We start from the raw sequence: 18,235 nt of genomic DNA, 5'->3' as shown, positions 1-18,235 counted from the left end.
AGTAGGTATTGTAGAGAGAAAAAACAGTTAAGTGCATTTTATGAGAATTAAATTCACATAATACAGTTGTATATTGTTGCAGATATGACACCAAGGCAACGTGTGTGCATGCCCACGTGCATGGTTCACTGAAAATTCATAACCAATTACTAAGTGACACCAACACACAAGAAGTGTGGCTGGAGGAATATGTCACAGTGAATGTTACGTTTCAAGCATGTTAATTACCAAATAAAAAATATTGTGAACAGCACTGTGGGAAGAGAAGGTCAGTGAACCTATACATGCAAGGCTAGCTGTACAGGATTTCCTCTTCCAGAGAAAGCAGTTACTTACAAATATCCTGTATTTCAAACAGTTGTGCAAAATATTAATTCATAACAATTTTATAATTGTAAAGAATTATAAGCTATTTCTCAGACAATTAGAAGAGAAGAACATGACTGTAAAATGTGGAAGTCCATTGCAACAGGTGAACTTGTATGTTGTGATGAGAAACGGATGATTTGGTACGAACAATGAGGCGACTAGGGCGTTCCACCTAGTACAACAAGTTTTATGACTGGTAAAGGTTTCTTATGGGGACATTTGAATATCATGCAGTACTGGAAGGCAAGAATGAATTTTAGCAGCTATTAAAATTGCATTGCTGCCAATTACAAGAGATTTAAATTACAGCCATTAGGCCTAGAAGGTATGGCAGACAAAAGAGAAGGCAGCTATTCTACAGAATGCATCCTCAACTCTTGGGTATGTGACTGGAGAGGGTGATTTGACTATCACTCTTATAACACACCCATGCCTTCAAATTCCTGCAGAGTTGAGATGTTAGCCACAAATCTATGTATTCATAGTCTCAGTACACTAGTCATTAAGTCAGACATTGCCTAGGATACATCAAAACTGTCAAACTAATTAACTCAGTCCGTCCAAAGCAGCATTTCCATAAAATGCTACCTTCTTCTCACACGTTTTAGAAGTCACTCAACAGTGCACCACAGACTACTTACTGTATATTTGGTTTGTTTAAACACAGATCTGGAAGCCACCGTTCATTTCATAAACAGTTTATCAAGGCACGTTATCCAAGACTGATTAACCCAGACTTTGCAGAAATTCATTACACTTGAAACTGTGGTGTCACGAGAAATTCCCAGTCAGTGCTGTAAAACTGGCTATCATTGATGATGGAACTGACTTACACACAAGACTTTACACACTGAACCAAACATGGTTTACATATCATATGCTAAAAGTCTTTATTTACACTTACGTGGATTTCTAAAAATGACAATTCTTAAAATCTTATGTTTTCTTGAACGTTGAAAATCACTTTAATGTCACAGTTTTTCAATTACCAAAACTTTATTTCTAATGGTTGTGTTGATAATTAGGGCACAATTCTGATTTGAGACACACAAGTGTTACTAATAGTGGTAACAATCATCATTCATTCAAAATTTTTTTCTTTTCTGTAACCCTTTGCAACACATAATAAACTTTAGCATATTTAATAATCACACCGAAAAGGCTAAATAATGTTGGCTAAAATAACATGCAATCTCACCTCTTCTTTTATTACGCCAAACTCTTTATCATAGGTTTTGAAGTGGTAACGAAAATTTCCTGATCTGTCAAGCAACACTTTGAAATCTCCAAGTTGAATATCCCCAATCCTGATGTAAAGATTACAACAATGAAATCACTTTATCTTAAAATGCTGCATGAATTGGTTACATCATGGTTAAATTACATTTCTGGATAATGGTTACATCATGGTTAAAATTACGTTTCTGGATATTGGTTTGTTTTTGACTGACAAATAGTTGAATATATCATCATATAATAATGCCCCTATGGCTGAAAAGGCAACAAATTCAGTGATGGATTTCAAATTCACAATCTGCAGATTGTAAGTTAAGCCTAACTCTTAGAGTTGTTTTCTTAACAACAGAGAATGAATTGGTAAGAAAACAAAGTGAACAGCTGGAAACAACAATCAGAGGTTGGCTAGTAACAACAACCAAAGAGGAAGAAATAATGAGAAGGAACAATTAGAAGAGAAGATTGTAAAAACCTTTTATGTTTCACGAAAAGCAATAATAAAGCTTAATAGCTTTTCATTGGGTCTTTAATAAACGTATATTTTAATCTCATCCATAAAAGATAGCACAAACATACTGTATTATTCCATGAATGTTTCTGTTTGTGGAGTTAGTTATATTTTACTCAAGTTAATTATTTAACTTTTAAGTTGTTCCACATACTTTATGTAAAACACAAAATAAAATTTTAAAAACTGGAGGAAAATGTATTCTTATTATTGTATTAAATGACAAATTAAAGCTGTGTTTTATTTCACCATACATGCTTACACTTTCAGCCATAAAATATTTTCTCAACCCAAAAGAGCCATTTTTGCATATATATTTCTCTATAAGCGGGTTTTCTCGACATCACTGATTTCAACCATTTTGACATTATAATGTTACATTCAATCCCACTATTTGTTGATAAAAGAGCAGCAAAAAATATGGCAATGCATAGTGTGAATTACCTTTCCTCTAGTTTATCACTGCTAAATTAGGAACAGCTAGCCCTAACATAGTTTTGCATAAAATTAAAACCAATTTATGTTTACTTAATGCTTTAACTGTACAAGAGCTTTATGTTGTCTGTTATTGCTGTTTTTAAATGTCACCCACAAATATTTGATGGCTCTCTGTGCTAACTATCCCTAGTTTAGAAGTGACAGAAAAGGAGTGTTCTTTTTACCAATAAATACTTTGATTGACTCTCACATTACAATGCCCACAAGGATGAAATGACAAGCATGTTTGGTGACATAATTAAAATTTGCAACCCACAGATTGAGTGCCCTAACCACTGGATGATGTGGTTTTCCAGACTATATTATTTAGGTGCTCAATATTATATATTCGTATAGTATAACTAAAGGTTTCTCTTTGTAACTTACCTAACTTCCTCTGTCATTAAACAATAAACAAATATAAATTAAAATATGCAACAAGTATGTTGAATCTAAAAATATTTTTCGTTTAACCTAGAAAACAATTTGTAATTTGAGGAAAAGATAATACTAAAGCTAACGATATCTTATTTCAATTATTAAATAAAAGAAGACTTCTACCTCTTAGGAATAACAGACATGAAAGGACTAGGAGATTTTTCCATGTAATACACAACTTTTGTTAACTGATTTTTGTCAGGTAGGAGCACTTCTTTTGGTTGGTTGTTATAAACTGAAAGAAATACATACATATATATATTATAGTAATAATAACATGCTTTAAAAAACAAGACTCAACAAGTCGTTTCTTCCGAGAGAAAATAAAAAAAATTAAAGAAAGCTTAAAGGAAAGGAAAACGTAATTATAGAAGACTTGAAAAACGTCTGTTATGAAAAGTAATGTTTTTAGTACTCAAGTTAACCTGGTGTTTAATAATTGCATTATGGTACAATGTTATATTTTGTTACTGTGTGTTAGCACTGTTGAAAATATTCTGGTATTTTATGAAGAATTTTACCAATACTGTTATATGATTAAAGATATCTTAAGTAAGTCTATTTACTAATTTTCTGCATGCACACAGTTATAATTGAGAATGTCTGTTTTGTTGAATGTTGCATAATGATTCTTCAAGGTTACCTGTATTTGCCATATCTTATTGTAAAGGGAAAAAAAACTAGTAAACACTGTAACATCAGTTCTTGAGCTACTCTTTACCAATGAATAAAGCGATCGACTGTTACTTTATAATGATCCCGCAGCTTATAGAGTTTGTACAGTTTGATCCTGTGATCATCAGGCTGCGAGTCAAGTGTCCAAACCACCACATCGAAAACAATAATTACAGCTGAACAACTGATTACCTAAAAGCATCAGTCGCCTCAACTAGTGTCACATAAAGAAAATGATGAGTGCAAATTACAATCTAATCGATTAGTGTCATCAAATAATCAAAGTTAGTTTCAATTATCACTGGTTTCAATCATTAGAACTGCCCAAGTAATACAATTATTTTTATTTCTGATTATTTGAGTGACCCTAGTGTTAAAAATGAAGTTAAATGCAAATATTTTTTTAAATTCGGCCATTGTGACTCAAAACAGAAGCACTTCATATGTCTTTTACCTCCCGATAATGCTTTCAGAATTACAAGGTTTTTTTCTTTCATTATCAAGCACAACTGATGAGTTCCAGTATGAAATGAAAAATTTCTTGGGCAGAAACTAGTGGGAAAAAAAAAAGAAGCTATTTTTACACACCATAGGTTTTGAACTGTAATAGGCAAATTAAGCAGAATGTCTATTAAAAAACAACAAACAAGGAGTATCTGCTGTTAACTTCATTTTTATAATAATTTTAGGCTTATTGTATTTCAATACTTCAGCAGCTCTTGCTGTTTGAATTTTAATTATTTAGGTCTTATGTGAAAATAATTAATTTTTTTTTTAATGTAAGCAAGCAATGAACCCAATGACCAATAAACCAACAAATTCCATAACACTAATAATTAATTCAATCAGAATAGAAAATGTAATAAAGATATTCAAGGGGTGAGTGAAGAAACAACTTTATCAGCTGGGTTTTTGGTGTTTTTTTTAAATAAATAATGACTTAAAAATTTATTGGCAAATATTTGGTTGGTATTTTTGAATTTCATTAAAAAGCACCTCAAGGGCTATCTCCACTAGCTGTCCCTAATTTGAGAATGATAGAAAATGCAGCTATTTAACCCCCACCCAACTCTTGGAGTACTCTTCACTAAAGATTAGTGGGACTGACTGATACATTATAACACCCCCATGAGTGAAATGGTAAGGATGTTTGAGGAAAGGATTTGAACTCATGACCTACACTGCCAGTCAAATGTCCTAACCATCAGTTATTATAGTCTTTTAGTGATTTCTTACATCAACTAAATGATCTAAACTTGAAGTTTTCACCTGTAAATTTGTTTGTAATATCACTACCAGATGGGGGTCAATTAATCACCCCCATAGTTTTAAGTCCATTCACTATGGCTGATACTGTTTTGTTTTCTGTTTACCGAGTCAATGCAATTTATCAAACTCATGAAATAATCTGAATCCTAGCTCCATTGGCTCTTGCTGCCATAGCTTCGAGATGTTATTATATATCTTGAGAACACCTCATGTGAAGACAGAAATAATTCTCTCACTGTATGGTAACATATGTCAGTGGACAACATTACTACAAAAGCAAGAATCCAAGTTTGTACGATCTACAATGGAGGAGTAAACGATAAATATTCCTCAAACAAACTTTCCCGTCTATATGGAAAACATGAATGAAAGCATACAAAACAGTTTTCCTTATTTTTTAAAGTGGTGACAACATAACATTCTTATAAGCCTGTTGAACCAATAACAGGCAAAGTTGTAAAACTAAAAATTTAATTAATAAATGGCCAACAAAACATTAAATGGTGTGTTCTAGTTTTCATCTGACAAACGAGATCACAGAAAACTGAAAGAATACCTCTCATTTTAATACAAAAAAAACTGGGCTTCGATACCCATGAAGGCACAGCATTGATAACTTATTGTGTTTGAAAACAAACTTATTTTTTATATTTTGTAAACCGACCCACAGAGATAGACAAGGTATACATAAGTACTGGAAATAAATTACCAGGAAAAACAGACCTAGAAAAAACGATAAAATAATACTGAAAATTACTACATTACTAAGTAAATAGTAAAAAGGTTATTAGATATAAAAATATGAATGTTCTACTCCACCTTGGTCCTGATTACTTGTAACCTTATCTGGAGTGAAACTAGAGGTATGTCCCACACTGTGCAACTCACCATTGTGCTGCTTTGAAACCTGTGGGTTAATCTGCAAATTGAAAATAGAGGAAATGGCATGGTTAACACAAATCATTTGCCTTTATGAGTGGAATCCAAACTTTCTAAATACTTTGATACCAAGCATGTTTAGTAGAAATAACTCGTTTTTATTAATTGGAAACCAAACTTCGTAGTTTTGAATATCATCCTTCAAACTAACGGGCAGCAATTACTCATACAAATGAAACGAGAAATCGGTGCAAGTTAATTTGGGTTGGAAACGCAAGCTGTGTATCTGTTGCCAATATTTAAAGCACAAAGTGTTTGATAAATAATGGAGTTTTAAGATCCTAAGAATGGTTCATATGGTGTTCTTACACTATCTAATATAGGATGCAGTACTTGCCAGTTTTATTTTCTATTTCCACTTTGCTGTTTGTACAAGTATTTGGTATAAAGGATGGTAACTGCCACACCCACAACAAACCATGGAAAATGGCTGGAAGTAGGACTTGGGGTACTGTGGGTTTAAGAATGCCCCAGATTACGGTTCTTCACTTCCTTATAATAATAATAACGATATCCCTAAAGCATCTTTCAGTACTGTTACCATGTTATCTACCTTTTGAAGATTTTTACAACTATTTTAATTTGTTTTTCACATTCTTTGCATAGAGCTTGCCATGAAAATATTTACATAAAGCATGAGGCAAAAGTCACTACACTGTTGAAATTAAATGGTTGCGGGTATCAATCATACTACAGTAGGAACCAAGTTAATGAAGTCCACCTAAGCATCACTGGATCTTCTTTATATTAAACAAAGTATATTTTAGAATAATGACTGTGAATTACACTTTTCATTTCAAATTAACGAGAAAAACAATTATTAATTAAAGAACACAAGCCAGTAATTGACACGTGAAAAAAACATAAAGTTCTAACCTGAACTTCTAAAGCATTGACTCTTTCCAACAGGGATGCTAAACTCTGCTCGATGGTGTCTAGAGTGTGTTGATAAGGGTCAGTGTCAGAAAAACACCGTCTCAGGCACGAAAGAGCCTCTCTAACAACTTTGAGTTCTTCACGATTCTAGTGAAAAACATTCAGTTCAAGTCAGTCAAATTATACAATGCATAACACATTTCCATTCTCCATTCAAATATTTGTAGTACCAACATTTTTAATGAAACCATAAGTTACATGTTTACTCTCCAAGTATCACCAGAGATAGTTTAGAATAAAATATGAACACAAATTCAGTTTACTTTAGTAAGTAAGTGGTAAGGTAGTTTTAAAATTAATTTGGTGAAAGTTCATGTGACTCATGCTTACAGAGCTGTAATGAGTATTTTCTATTAAACAAAGAACTTTGCATTAACAATTTTCTGTAATATAATGAACTAAACAGTGAGAAGTTTAACAAACTGTCTCCACTGAAATATTAACAGTTTGATGCACCAAAGAAACCATCAGTGAGAACAATATTAGATGTAGGAAGACAACCACAATATGTTAAGAAGTTAGTGTTAATTCTGAACAAACTATACATATAGACACATATTTGTTTAAATTTGTTGTAAGACTAAGTGTCATCACTCAGAATAAGCGATCTTTTCTATAAATTTGATCATAAAGAAGGACCTATAAAGTCTACCCAAGTTGTTTATTTTCATTGTATAAAGAAACAAACACCTGGTAAACCCAAGGACTCGTCAAGTATCAGTTGGCACATTACTTTACAATTATTGAACAAACTGACCAAGAAAAATAGGAATTCAAAAGAAGTTTGTGACTGCTACTGAACCTGAAGTCAATTTCAAATCCACAGAACTCAACAGTTTCAGTTTTTAGTTCAGTACTAATAACTTATATTCTACGACATTCTCTTACTAATGTACCGCCTCTTCTGAAGGTGTAACATTTCTTAAAGTCATAATTTTAAAACAATTCTTCCTTTTAGTAACACAACAGAGAAGCAATACCACCCACTGCCAACTTGTTGGGTACTCTCTTCTGATTCAATGATGGATTTCACCATCATTCTAATTGCATTCCCACAATTGCACGGTGTGGAAAACATTTTCTCGGCAATAAGAATGCGAGTCACGAAACCTCAAATTCACAGACTAGGCACAAAAACTACTTAGCAACACCTGGCATACTCTCAGATTCACATCCAAAAATGTAGTATTTAAATAAACCATACAGTTCATGTTTGTTCTGAAACTATGAAAAATAAATTTAGTGTAGATCTCGAAAAATAAGATCTGACAAGATGTTTTCTCTGAAACAATTACAATACACACATGTACTGCAGTAATACAATTACAATACACACATGTACTGCAGTAATACAATTACAATACACACATGTACTGCAGTAATACAATTACAATACACACATGTACTGCAGTAATATATTTCTAACCAGTATTATATTAATGTATCTTGGTTTCTGAAACAATTACAATACACACATGTACTGCAGTAATATATTTCTAACCAGTATTATATTAATGTATCTTGGTTTCTGAAACAATTACAATACACACATGTACTGCAGTAATATATTTCTAACCAGTATTATATTAATGTATCTTGGTTGTAGAGTTGGACTGCAGTATTTACATTTTACCATATTATCTATAATGGGAAGCAGATAACCAGACGTGTAAAGTATACAGTTAGTCCTTAACACAATCTAAACACATTCTACTCATGTTCTCGCAAAGTTGAATGAAATAATTAGAGAAAAACCAGAACCTGACAATGATCAAAAAAGGTCGAAACATTGTTTGCTCCTCTACATGGTGCTTTCTCTACCCATACCAGCCATTTTTACATAAGTAATATCTTTAGAAAGTGTAAAACACCACCATCTACAGTAACTACAAGATAAAACTCAAAGTGTAATAAAAAAATATGATCTGAAGTTCCATCTTTTCAAGACTTATTTATAATAGTTGATTGTTTGTTTTCTGAATTTCACACAAAGCTACTCAAGGGCTATCTGTGCTAGCCATCCCTAATTTAGCAGTGTAAGACTAGAGGGAAAGCAACCAGTCATCACCACCCACTGCCAACTCTTGGGCTACTCTTTTACCAACAAATAGTGGGATTGACCATCACATTATAACGCCCCCACCGTTGAAAGGGCGAGCATGTTTGGCGCGATGGGGATGCGAACCCGCAACCCTCAGATTACGAGTCGCACGCCTTAACACGCTTGGCCATGCCGGGCCTATATAATAGTTGATAATAATTGTACATTCAAACTGTAGACATGACTTCATGACTTTACAGTCATACCTACCTACTCACCTCTATTCTGGCTGAAATAGGTAGTTCTAAACTTTGTTCCAGCTCATATACTTTCTTTTCCTGATCTGCTAGCCTAGCTCTCAGTAGCACCTGAAAAGTGTGCCATAATCAATGCTGTTGTTTTATAACAAGTTAGTGTAGAGAAATTAATTACTTATTTGGTATAAACTTAAATAAATTACTTGATATATACGCTCCTCGTCCATTGAATCTGAAGCATGATTTATCTGTTTAAGCACAAAGCCACGTGGGGAATTGAACCATGAATTTTAGCCCTGCAAGTCCTTAAACTTACTTCTAACCAACTGGGGACCTTGAGACATGAAACCAGTTCGAAATAATGGCTGATAGTGAGAGTAAATAAAAAAAATAACTCTAATTATTATGTTTAACACTGACCCATAATTCTGTAACTATATAATGATATTCTAAAGGGTTTATTACGAATCAACTCATGAAACTGATGGTTATTTCAAAGCTGTGTCAGTATCTTACCTATGTGATTGTCCCACGTGACAATGATGAAGGCTCAGAAAGTTTCACATTTTTAAGCACCGTACCACTCTAGTACCAATGTGACTAAAACATTTTATTGTAGAAGGAATAACTTGCATTAAAAGATAAACCCCACAGATCTCCATCCCGTCACCTTCAAGTTTTATCTTTAACAACAAGACATTGTACTACAATACTTATATCTCATTATACAACAGTGACACATTGTTAACAATTTTTTTTGCAAAGTTACAGAAGGATTTTATTCCATACAGTCATCATTAATTTTGAAATGACCATCTGGAGAAATAGCACCTACCACCAACTCTTATCTACCTGAATAACAAGATAATACCATCACTCTTGTATAGCATCCACAATTTTGCAGTAAGAAGTGCACTTTTGAAACAATATGAAACAACTACAGACCCTTGGATTCACAGTCTATACATGTCAACCACTACTCTCTACATGTCCCTATTATAAAACAAGAGAATCTTAAATTTTAACTCTTAGCTAACAAAAAGTAACATAACAATAGTTCAAAAAAAGAACTTAAATTCACTAACAGACTAGTACATCTCATTCATATTTCAAATAAGCTGATAGACAATTTTTACACCACATAAGAACACATTTTTTCTCCTTTAACTGTAGAAAAGACAGCACTTCACCATTTAATTATAAAAATTTAATCTGCTTACACATTACACACTAATTTGTATTAAACAATATTAAAGAAAATATTTTAATGATATATTTTTTTATTTTCACGCAACTTTTCCATTATGTCGTTAATTTTCCAGGTACCTGATACAAATCAAATATTTTCTCACATACCTTCCAAACTATCAATTACTCTTTTATAATTTTAAATATTAAAAAAACTGAAGAGAAATACCCTAATCTCGATAAATTCCACTAGTCTTTAAAACTTGGAGTATTTTAATATTACTTTGCTGTCCATAGCCACGAGAAATTAATTAAAATCTTAATCATACTGAATAAACTAAAAGCCTTAACAAAGTAGATAAAACCTGTCAGTAATAATAATGCTTTTTAAGCCCTACAATAAAAAGTTTTAAAGAGAAATAAAACAAGTAACCCTAAATACTTTCGCTCGATTTGCTGATGCAAGGTTTTTCAGAATCTCTTCGTGTTGAGCTTGTTGGTGAATAAACAGTTGTTCTTGTTTTTCTATCTCTTCCTGAAAGAAAAAAAAACCTAGTTGTGAAGAACTGCTTCTATTCTAAATACTGTGTTTTAGGGTCTATGTTCTAATACATTTCATAACAAGCATGAAATGAGGTTATGGTTTAGACACACATCGTAAAAGCTAAAATATAAATGAACACTAACCTTCATAACTGAAACTTCTTTTAACTATAATCAAATCTTGGAAATTCTGTTTCTCATTACATTAAGTAAACTGTCAGTAATTCTATTCACACATTTCTTCTGTTTTATGAGTAAACCAATACATAAATTAGCTACACCCATTAGTAGGTACCTATGTTTAATTCTGATCTACGTAACTTGTTGTTACAAGAAGTTAGAATCAGTCCAATATAACAATTTTTCAATATTATTTCATGTTTTTGAACGTAAAAAGTGTTCATACATTTTACATACACTTTTCAACAACTGAACTTTAATGTTAATTTTTTCTACTTTAAGAATTTCTCCGATACAAGTCCCTGTCAATGAAACTGTAGTTTCCTTGCTTATCTGTTTTTATCCATCTAGATACATTACTTCCATTATCAAAAGGACATCAAGCCCCTCACATAACTGTTTCTGAAGATCTATAACAATAAAACAACAATGTACTTACTCTCAAAGGGCAACTTAAGGACCGTGTATAGCTTATTTCATTCAAACTGGTTTCCATCTAATATTTACATTGTTTAAAACAATGACTTCAAGCACAACACTTCATTGTTTTCAAGAAATACATACAAGACATAAGTTACGGTTATTACTAAAACGTACTTCATGTAATCTCTCTTTTGTTCTTTCAAAAGACAAATAAAATTATTATAAATACATAACTGCTGATTAAAAATAATTTATAAATAGCATCTAATATAATTAAGCATTTTAACATCATTTCCAAAAGGGTGGTAATCACTAAAAATATAAAAAAGATTAAAAACAGAAATAGAACCAAACACAGTTTTTCAAAATAGTATTACATCCAAACTGAAGAACATCTTTTTCCAAGAAAGATCCTCATGTGCCAAAAAGTATGAACACAAATTTTGGGGATTTGGCTAGTAGGGTTTGGACAGAGAGACAAACAATAACTATTCTCTCTGCTTGCTTCACTCTCCACTTTAGATACAGTTCTTTTATTATTATTATGTTTGTCAGAATAAAATATTACCATTATCTTACCTTGAGTTCCTTAATCTCGACTTCCTTCCAACCAAGTTCTTCTTGTAACTTTACCTGAAATAAGAAATAGTCCATATTCAATTTATTTAAGTGTTAAGTTACCTTACTGGATCTAGGCAAACATGAGATCAATGACTCGTCTAGTTCATACAACATACAATGAAGAATACTTATTTGTGAATCAATGATAAATTTATTGTCATTACTTAAGTTTTTTTAAATCACTTGAACAACCAGAATGTTGGCTTTTTTATGTAAGACTATCACCTAGCAACAATAGTGTAATAACCCCACTGAAAATAAACATCACAGGGGGTAAAGTAAATTAAGCAATATAACGTATAGTATCCAGTGTTCAATTTAATGAACCAATATTAACATTACATTAACTTAAGTAAAGTACATTTTTAACTGATAACTGAGAACTGAGCTTGCTAATATTTATCATCCTCTTTCTTGACACAAAAACTATTACGGTTGTTAAATTTTGCGAAATCCTTTTAGTTTCTGTTCAAGAACATTTATATACATAAACTCACACCTAGTTACAACAAATTCTCATTGCTATAAATCATATTAGTTCTGTTGTATTAATCATAAGTTTAGTGACGTATCCTCAGATCACCGTAGCTAGGAACCATCGAGACTAATCCTGGTTTTAGTTTATACAATGAAAACACTAGAGCAATGTAACATCTGCCCAACAAGGTATAATACTTATATCTGAATAAGTGCCACCTACATAACCAATTAGCTCACCTTTTCTTTATCTAACTTTTCATTGGTTAGCTTCAACTTTTCCTCTTCCTGCCATGTATTACTGTCACCTCTTTTTCCCACAGTAACTGGAGCAGGTGTTACTAAGTCCTATTCCAAACATATTCATAACTTGAGATAACAAATGCTGTTGAATGTCAATGATAAAAAGTATAACATTTTGTGACATGTTTCCCCTATGGTTCACTAAGTTTCTTTTAATTTTTTTCTTTCTATGCTATTTGGACTTTGAGACAATTACAAAAACATTGGTATTGCACTATTTATTTTTGTTTGTATGCTTTACAGCAAAGCCACTACAGGTCATTAAACCCTGGATTTTAGCACTGTAAGTCTGTAAGTTTACCTCTGTCCTACTGGGAACATCATGGTGCAAGTCAATCCCTTTTTGTGTATGAAAATCAACAACTTTAGACAATACTAGGACAAGGTTTCTATTACAGTTGTCTTTACAAATTAAAAGTGTGGATTGGGGGTGAAATTCTGCTGGTACTCACTAGTATTTTTTTAGGTGGTACTAGTACCTAGACTTATTTGGGCTGCTTTGTCAATGTTTATATTTGCATGTAGATTTTCCTTTTTTTAAAAACAGGTTCACTTCACTCAGAGTTTCACTTTTTTTTCTGAAAATTTAAATGCTGGTATGGATGATATTGCAACATGTGCAGATCCACTATCATTCTGATCAATTACTCAAGTTGTAAATAAATTTTCTCTTTGTTTGTTTCTGGAATTTTGCACAAAGCTATATGAGGGCTATCTGCACTAGCTGTCCCTAATTCAGCAGCATAATACTAGAGGGAAGACAGCTAGTCATCATCACCCACTATCAAATCTCAGGGTACTCTTTTACCAACAAACAATGGGACTGACCGTCACATTTAGTGTAATGGGGATTCGAACTCATAATCCTCAGATTATGAGTTCAGTGGCCTATCCACCTGGCCATGCTGGGCCTTTTCTCTTTGAAACCTACATTTGCGAGATACAACAAAAACATAGACTTTTAAAACCCATGAAACAACTTTAATTCTCTGAATATTTATATGCACACACCACACATCAACTGTACAAAAAAGAACAAATAATAATTGCAATATACATCTTTTAGGATTTATTTTCACAAAATTCTCTCTTTCATTTTGTATGGTAGAAAAACAAGAACGGTTAATTTGATTTTACAGCTCAAAACTATGACTGGCTTATGAACTAAAAGATTTAGACAGCATGACTATAAACCAGCTTTTACGTCATCATGTAATGGTTTGGCAAGTAAACCAGCTTTTAAGTCATCATGTAATGGTTTGGCAAATAAACCAGCTTTTACGTCATCATGTAATGGTTTGGCAAATAAACCAGCTTTTACGTCATCATGTAATAGTTTGGCAAATATAAAAACTTTATGTAGAATTAGAATTAGTTATTAACTAAATCATTAAAATTTTCAAAATTAAAAGTTTTTAATGCAGAATTTGTACAGCTTAGCAACTACATTACTCAAACATTTATGTAAGTAGAATGTTTGTTGAATCATATCTGACAAGCATAAAAGTGTAAGAGTTAACTTAAGGTAATATCATCTATGAAGTTAGTTTTATCTAAGTACGTATACTGTTAAACAATCCTTAATGAATATTCTGTGTATGGATTTAACCTTACTTAACACTTTGGATACATTCAAATATACGTTTAGTGTAGTAACAATGTTGAAAAAGTGATCAGTGACAGAATTAATATTACATGTTACTAACATTTTGTAGCCTGGCAACATTTGGCAATACTTCAAGCATGTGGATATCACAAATGTTGAAAACTTCAGGTGAAACTAATACAGAAATTAATATTTTTTTATTTTTCAGATCGTCTATAAAAATTATGCCAATACTAACACTTTGTATTCTGTTATAAAACATCATTCACATCAACAAAATACCTAACATGACATTATAAAGATATCAATTTATTGTTGAAATGGCTTCCTATTTCTTGAAGCATCAGAGATACTCTGAAACACACTAATGAAATATTTTGATTTATATACTGTTCATTAAAAGTCTTGCAATAAATATAAATGCTTTCGAGATTGGGTATATGTTTGATGGTTTACCATTAGACTATATTTAAGAAAAGTATGGGGGATAAACCAGAGACCAATAACAATATATGCTTTCTGTAACTGTGTTTCCATTGTCCCTGTACTTCAAGAAAAAAAGGCCTTCAAATTTACAAACAAGTCTGTTTAAACAACAGAAATGCGACACAGAACAACGTGCCACCTGTTTAAACAACAGAAATGCGACACTGAAAAACGTGCCACCTTTTAAACAATAGAAATGAGACACTGAACAACGTGCCACCTGTTTAAACAACAGAAATACGACACTGAACAATGTGCCACCTGTTTAAACGACAGAAATGCGACGCTGAACAACGTGCCACCTGTTTAAACGACAGAAATGCGACGCTGAACAACGTGCCACCTGTTTAAACGACAGAAATGCAATGCTGAACAACGTGCCACCTGTTTAAACAACAGAAATGCAATGCTGAACAACGTGCCACCTGTTTAAACAACAGAAATGCGACTCTGAACAACGTGCCACCTGTTTAAACAACAGAAATGCGACTCTGAACAACGTGCCACCTGTTTAAACAACAGAAATGCAACTCTGAACAACATGCCACCTGTTTAAACAACAGAAATGCGACTCTGAACAACGTGCCACCTGTTTAAACAACAGAAATGCAATGCTGAACAACGTGCCACCTGTTTAAACAACAGAAATGCGACTCTGAACAACGTGCCACCTGTTTAAACAACAGAAATGCGACTCTGAACAACGTGCCACCTGTTTAAACAACAGAAATGCGACACTGAAAAACGTGCCACCTGTTTAAACAACAGAAATGCGACTCTGAACAACGTGCCACCTGTTTAAACAACAGAAATGCGACTCTGAACAACGTGCCACCTGTTTAAACAACAGAAATGCGACTCTGAACAACGTGCCACCTGTTTAAACAACAGAAATGCGACACTGAAAAACGTGCCACCTGTTTAAACAACAGAAATGAGACACTGAACGTGCCACCTGTTTAAACAACAGAAATGAGACACTGAACAACGTGCCACCTGTTTAAACAACAGAAATGCGACACTGAACAACGTGTTACCTGTTTAAACAACACAAATGCGACGCTGAACAACGTGCCACCTGTTTAAACAACAGAAATGCAATGCTGAACAACGTGCCACCTGTTTAAACAACAAAAATGCGACGCTGAACAACATGCCACCTGTTTAAACAACAGAAATGCGACTCTGAACAACGTGCCACCTGTTTAAACAACAGAAATGCGACACTGAACGTGCCACCTGTTTAAACAACAGAAATGCGACACTGAACAACGTGTTACCTGTTTAAACAACACAAATGCGACGCTGAACAACGTGCCACCTGTTTAAACAACAGAAATGCAACGCTGAACAACATGCCACCTGTTTAAACAACAGAAATGCAACGCTGAACAATGTGCCACCTGTTGAAACAGAAATGCAATGCTGAACAACGTATTACCATCAAAGTTTTCATTTTGCTGCATAATTGATTTTGGTTTTTGGGCTAAAACAAAATTTCATTTACAGTGTAAGAGCAAAAATCATAAGTCCTTCAAATGATTTATTTCCAAGGATATCTGAATTTAAGATATTACTATTAAAGACTTGTTCATCCTGACAAGAGATATGACAACTTAGTCTAAAGGTCCACCTTTAAAATGTAAGTAACATTACACACACTGCATATTTGTACCTTGTTATAGCCACATGTCGATAAATTAAAACATACAATAATTGTACTCAGATACACTTACTGCTTTTTGTGTTCCTCCCTGTTTTAAACATTCTGCTCTCATTTCATCCAACTTCTTTTTAAGATTCTCCTAAGTATATTAAACATAATTTCACTCTTGTGCTTTAACAATTATGCTATTCATGTTAAAATAGACATATTTTAGCCTACATTGTTGCCAAAATATTAAACACTGTTAATCAGTATTATAAAATAAACTTGTATCTCGAGACGACTGGTATGGGTATTAAAACTTTTATTAAAATAAAGAAAAAAACAACGTTTCATCCTTCTTTAGTTAAACTGAAGATGACCTAAGAGGGTCAAAATGCCGTTCTCTATTTTAATAAGTTTTAATGCCCATACCAACCATCTTGAGATACATTTTTATTTCAAATGGGTTTCTCGTCATCAAGAAAACAAACTTGTTATCATTATTCATATTTACACAAGCTAGTGTAGGCTGTAGAAAAAGTTAATTTTGTATATATTAAAAGCAGATCTGTCTCGAGACTGTTTGCTATGTCTATATACCATCTGTCTTGAGACTGCTTGCTATGTCTATATACCGTCTGTCTAGAGACTGTTTGCTATCTCTATATACCGTCTGTCTCGAGACTGTTTGCTTTGTCTATATACCGTCTGTCTCGAGACTGCTTGCTATGTCTATATACCGTCTGTCTCGAGACTGCTTGCTATCTCTATATACCGTCTGTCTCGAGACTGCTTGCTATCTCTATATACCGTCTGTCTAGAGACTGTTTGCTATCTCTATATACCGTCTGTCTCGAGACTGTTTGCTTTGTCTATATACCGTCTGTCTCGAGACTGCTTGCTATGTCTATATACCGTCTGTCTCGAGACTGTTTGCTATCTCTATATACCGTCTGTCTAGAGACTGTTTGCTATCTCTATATACCGTCTGTCTCGAGACTGTTTGCTTTGTCTATATACCGTCTGTCTCGAGACTGCTTGCTATGTCTATATACCGCCTGTCTCGAGACTGTTTGCTATCTCTATATACCGCCTGTCTAGAGACTGTTTGCTATCTCTATATACCGTCTGTCTCGAGACCGTTTGCTTTCTCTATATACCGTCTGTCTCGAGACTGTTTGCTATGTCTATATACCGTCTGTCTCGAGACTGCTTGCTATCTCTATATACCGTCTGTCTCAAGACTGTTTGCTATGTCTATATACCGTCTGTCTTGAGACTGCTTGCTATGTCTATATACCGTCTGTCTCGAGACTGTTTGCTATCTCTATATACCGTCTGTCTCGAGACTGCTTGCTATGTCTATATACCGTCTGTCTCGAGACTGCTTGCTATGTCTATATACCGTCTGTCTCGAGACTGCTTGCTATGTCTATATACCGTCTGTCTCGAGACTGTTTGCTATCTCTATATACCGTCTGTCTCGAGACTGTTTGCTTTCTCTATATACCGTCTGTCTCGAGACTGTTTGCTTTCTCTATATACCGTCTGTCTCGAGACTGCTTGCTATGTCTATATATCGTCTGTCTCAAGACTGCTTGCTATCTCTATATAC

General features: G+C 33.4%; 1 protein-coding gene across 7 annotated transcripts in view; it reads right to left on the bottom strand.

Moving 5' to 3' along the window:
• LOC143222096 (dixin-A-like) overlaps nucleotides 1-18,235 on the bottom strand; it is a 64,161-nt gene that overhangs the window by 2,842 nt on the left and 43,084 nt on the right. For 5 of the 7 annotated variants that reach the window (XM_076448055.1, XM_076448065.1, XM_076448046.1 and 2 more), the window contains 9 exons: nucleotides 16,709-16,777; nucleotides 12,818-12,925; nucleotides 12,059-12,112; nucleotides 10,776-10,868; nucleotides 9,167-9,256; nucleotides 6,788-6,934; nucleotides 5,792-5,891; nucleotides 3,152-3,263; nucleotides 1,568-1,676 (listed from right to left, as the gene is read on the bottom strand). In XM_076448055.1, coding sequence (XP_076304170.1) covers nucleotides 1,568-1,676; nucleotides 3,152-3,263; nucleotides 5,792-5,891; nucleotides 6,788-6,934; nucleotides 9,167-9,256; nucleotides 10,776-10,868; nucleotides 12,059-12,112; nucleotides 12,818-12,925; nucleotides 16,709-16,777 — 882 coding nt within the window. The remainder of the gene's footprint in view (nucleotides 1-1,567; nucleotides 1,677-3,151; nucleotides 3,264-5,791; nucleotides 5,892-6,787; nucleotides 6,935-9,166; nucleotides 9,257-10,775; nucleotides 10,869-12,058; nucleotides 12,113-12,817; nucleotides 12,926-16,708; nucleotides 16,778-18,235) is intronic. The other 2 variants (XM_076448075.1, XM_076448085.1) reach the window with 2 other exon arrangements.

Source organism: Tachypleus tridentatus, chromosome 1 (genome assembly GCF_004210375.1).
Source record: "Tachypleus tridentatus isolate NWPU-2018 chromosome 1, ASM421037v1, whole genome shotgun sequence".
Taxonomy (NCBI): domain Eukaryota; kingdom Metazoa; phylum Arthropoda; class Merostomata; order Xiphosura; family Limulidae; genus Tachypleus; species Tachypleus tridentatus.
Note: the sequence above shows the minus strand (reverse complement) of the source record. Positions and strands in the feature narration are given on the sequence as shown.